At 35.2% G+C, this 4142-nt stretch overlaps 1 protein-coding gene across 1 annotated transcript; it reads left to right on the forward strand.

Moving 5' to 3' along the window:
- Positions 1 to 819: 819 nt before the first annotated feature.
- On the forward strand, positions 820 to 1696 carry LOC125419649 (stigma-specific STIG1-like protein 3). The gene has a single exon (XM_048466008.2). The coding sequence runs from the start codon at positions 921 to 923 to the stop codon at positions 1392 to 1394; it is 474 nt and encodes a 157-aa protein (XP_048321965.2). The 5' UTR covers positions 820 to 920; the 3' UTR covers positions 1395 to 1696.
- The last annotated feature ends 2446 nt before the right edge of the window (positions 1697 to 4142 follow it).

Raw genomic sequence — 4142 nt, forward strand, 5'->3', positions numbered from 1 at the left:
CAAAAATTCTTTTTACTCTTCCCCCATGAGGTTGAGCCCATGTACAATTTCGAATGTGTGTTCAATTAAACACAAATAAGAAACAATTAAATTTGTACGTAAAAGGAATTTCTGCTCTCGCTTGAATGCACACAAAAACACCTATATGATGAACAAGGGCTTCAAAATTCAAAGACGAACAGTAAACTTGGTTCGACAAATATATTATACAAAGAAAAATAAAAGTTTGACAACAAATGTTTTTTGACCAAAAAACAAAAAAAGATAACGAATGCTTATCCCCAGTACACATGTTGCTGACCTTTCTTGAATAAATAATAGTTTACCTTATAGATTCAAAACTAACTCGAATAATATACGTACTGTTCTTTTAGTTTTTCAATCCTGGATTTACCTTTTTCTTCTTGTACTTAGTTTGTCCTTTATTGCATAATAAAATAAATACTAGGAAAATAAAAATAAAAAAAGGTTGAAAGAAGGTATTTTATCCTTCGTTTTCTTATGGCTAGCTAACCAATCCCAATTACGTCGTAGGAATTAAGAATTAATTAATATTTTATTAAGAGAAGCCTAACCTGCCTACCCCATAGTGTTACCTTATGAGTCTATAATTTGTGTTTTTCTGCATCCCAACCTAATTATTAGTATAATATTTCTTCAAAAGCCTAACTTTAAGCCCTTCGAATTGGACCAACCCACTAATAGAAACGTCAAATACGCCATGTACAAAAACATATGTAAACTTTGAGTCCAACTCTTTGAAGATACCTATGAGCCCCTCTAATAACTCTCCTCTATATATACTTGCCACCACCCAACATTCCTTCCCACACAAACTTTTCCTAAGCATATCTTCACCTTCATATCCTCCAAGTCTCTCTTTAAAAATATTCTACCTTCCGTTCTTGCACCAACAAAACATGAAATCCCAAAACCTATTCCTTCTGCTAACCATACTCATTATGGCTTTGAGCACCATTGCTCTGTCTGCAACACCAAATGCTGGTGAAACATTTGTCGACAACGACGAGGATGATAATGCTACAAATGATGAGGATTTATCCGAGACCGAAGACCAACGACAGACAACATTGACTCCTCTTAGGGGGATTAGCCGCTTGCTTGCGTCACGAAATCAGATGACATGCAACAAATACCCGAAGGTGTGTCGCGCCAAGGACAGCCCCGGTCCAGATTGCTGCAAGAAGAAATGTGTTGACACATCGAGTGATAGAGTAAACTGCGGCAGATGTGGGAAGAAATGCAAGTACGCGGAGATATGCTGCAGAGGAAAGTGCGTGAAGCCAATGACTGATGAGAAACACTGTGGAAGTTGCAATAACAGGTGCAGCAAAGGGAACAAGTGCTTGTATGGGATGTGCAACTATGCATAGATATTAAAAAACCGCCACCAAATCTAAGAGGAAATGAATAGTAGGACATATAAATTAATAAGCTGTTGGTTTGAAAAATAAAAGGTGAGCCATCAATTGATGTTTCTGATAGGCTCTGCATACACATACATTTAAATTTCATTAATTCATTATGTTGGTTTGTGTAAGTACAATTAATATGTTAATTTAATTGGGATTTGCAACGATGTAACATAGGGTTGTAAGAATTAAAGTTTCATTTATTCATTATTAATATATATTCCCATCATAAAATTCAATATATGTTACTTTTTATGGTTTCATTATTTCCGACATCTATGATGAAAAATAATGTTTTATATATAAATATATGTAATGTGATTTGTAAAAAATATAATTATTATTTGATAACTAATTTAAAGTGCTTAGTCCTTCTCGAAATGATTAATGTAGACAATAGTAATACTATTATCAAAGGGTTCATTTTTAAGAATTTAGTAAAAAACAAAAAAAAAAAATAATAATAATAGAATTAAATGTTCCAATTAAAATTTCTATATAAACTCATGATTATCATCAATAGTAATAAATAACAAAATTTATATTAAAAAATAATATTATACTTGAATATCTTATATTCCAACACAAATTAAACTTCTTTATAATAGTATAATTAAAAAAAAAAAGAAGCATTGTTATCAGGTTTGAATTTAGTAAAAAAAAATTTAAAAATTGAGAAGGACTATCCTCAGAGTGTCCACCTTTTAGCCCATACATGAGTGTAATACATGCTTTTGAGTAGAGAGTATAGTTATTCCTGATTATTATACTTAAAAACATTTGTGTTAATTCATACAAAAATCCATATTACTTGTAACTAATATTGCACAAAAATTTCAAAAAGTATTGAGTCTTGAACACATCTCTATTGTCTAGTAGCCGGATTGACGAAGAGGGAGCAAATAAAAGATAATGACAGAAAATAATTCTCTAGAAAGAAAACGAACTTTTTATTATTATTTTCAATGATGCAAGTAACATTACAGGATGCCTCCATTTATAGAGAGCCCTAATATCAACACATTAAAATTGAAAATTAACTAATTAATTTAATACCATTAATTAAGGGCCAAGGAATAGTATTTAATTTAGGAATTTATTTATTGACCCTGATTGACACTAACACCTAAACCTGAAGACCAAGAAAACAAAATTATACTAAAAATAAAGAAAGTTTAAAAATGGTAAATAAAATCTTAATTATTTTCCAACACCAAACTCCCCCAGTTAAAAGGAAACTCATCCCTGAGTTAAGGTCTGGTGATTCATAAAGGGGGCAAAAGAATATGTTGAAAGTTGTAGAAGTTGAAATATGATAAAGTATAAGCTAACTACCTTACATGTATGGTGATAACAAGCTATTACTTGGTTAGTCCAGTTGTAACTGTGTAATAAATATGTATCTTATATGTAGTCATTTATCCAGGGGTTGCAAAGCTTATCTAATGCCTATTGAAGAAGTATAAATACCTATACTATTAACACAATATACATCGAGTTTATAGTTTTTTAAATGTAACACCCCTCCCAAAGTACATCGAAATTTTTGCACGTTGATCGAGATTGACCATTGACCGAGTGGGTCAAAATTTTGACTTTTTGTTTTGGATGGAATTTTGCGTTGGCTGAGGCACCATTGTGGAGTACACATCAACCCAAGTTTGTCGATTGGTAGTACATAAAAAAACAGAGCTACCGTTTGAAAGTTATGGGCAAAACAAGTTTAGGTCCAAACTGTCCGAGGCTATCGGAGTTGACTTTTTATTTTTGTAAAATTGAGCTTTGACTCATGCATGGTTGTGAAGTACTCGTCGATACAAGTTCATAAACTAGCAGCACGTCTAATTTGCACATTTTGTTGAAAAGTTATGGACTTGCAAAGTTTTTCTAACATTGTAATATTTTGTATTATTTTATGCTTGTGTAAAATGTATCCACAGTACATGCCACATGTCAAAATCTCAGCCACTCTTGTGAGTGCACAGTGACACCCATAGGATGGTTTCTTATTGGCTCAAACCCCGTGTGTGAGCCGGGTGAGAAGAGAGAGAGAGGGGGGAGGAGAGAGAGAGAGAGAGCCACCACCAACTGGCCACTATCGTTTCTTCCATTTTGGCCACCATTTCTATACACGTGCCACCCCACCACCTCCATCTCCTCATTTTTGGCCAGCCCACCAAATTCCACGGCCAGTCGACTGCCGACGTGCTCGAATCGAGGCTTTTTCGATGGTGGTGCCGATTGCTTCAAACCCAGATTTCTCCCTATTCTGGCATCCGTTTGCCTCACCACCAGTTCCATCCATTCACCCGTCCTTCGATCTACCTTTCCTCTGAAAATCACGGCCAATGGCCACTGGACGCGCCGCCAACGGTGATGGTTTTCGATGACCAAGGCAGCTCGTTGGAAAACTTGATTCCGGCGAGTTCCCAATCACACCGCCCACCTTTTCCCACTAATCCAAACCCCCTAAACCCAAATCCGAGGTCAGTTTCCTCCAATTCATGGCGGTTTGTGAGATCCAAGGACCTAAAGATCGAAACCTTCCCGGTGAGATTCCGGCCACCTTGGGTCTGATCTCCGGAAGATAAGGGTCAATCCTTAATCCTCGTGTTGTAAGCTTCGTTTTGGCATATTGTTTACAAATTTTGGCTAACGGTTGTATTAAATCCTTCCGATAACTGTATATAGTTTATCCGATTAAAATAT

This window comes from Ziziphus jujuba, chromosome 1 (assembly GCF_031755915.1).
Source record: "Ziziphus jujuba cultivar Dongzao chromosome 1, ASM3175591v1".
Taxonomy (NCBI): domain Eukaryota; kingdom Viridiplantae; phylum Streptophyta; class Magnoliopsida; order Rosales; family Rhamnaceae; genus Ziziphus; species Ziziphus jujuba.

What these genes read in the sequence shown, in the direction of transcription:
- LOC125419649 (XM_048466008.2), top strand. Translation starts at nt 921, where the DNA reads ATGAAATCCCAAAACCTATTCCTTCTGCTAACCATACTCATTATGGCT.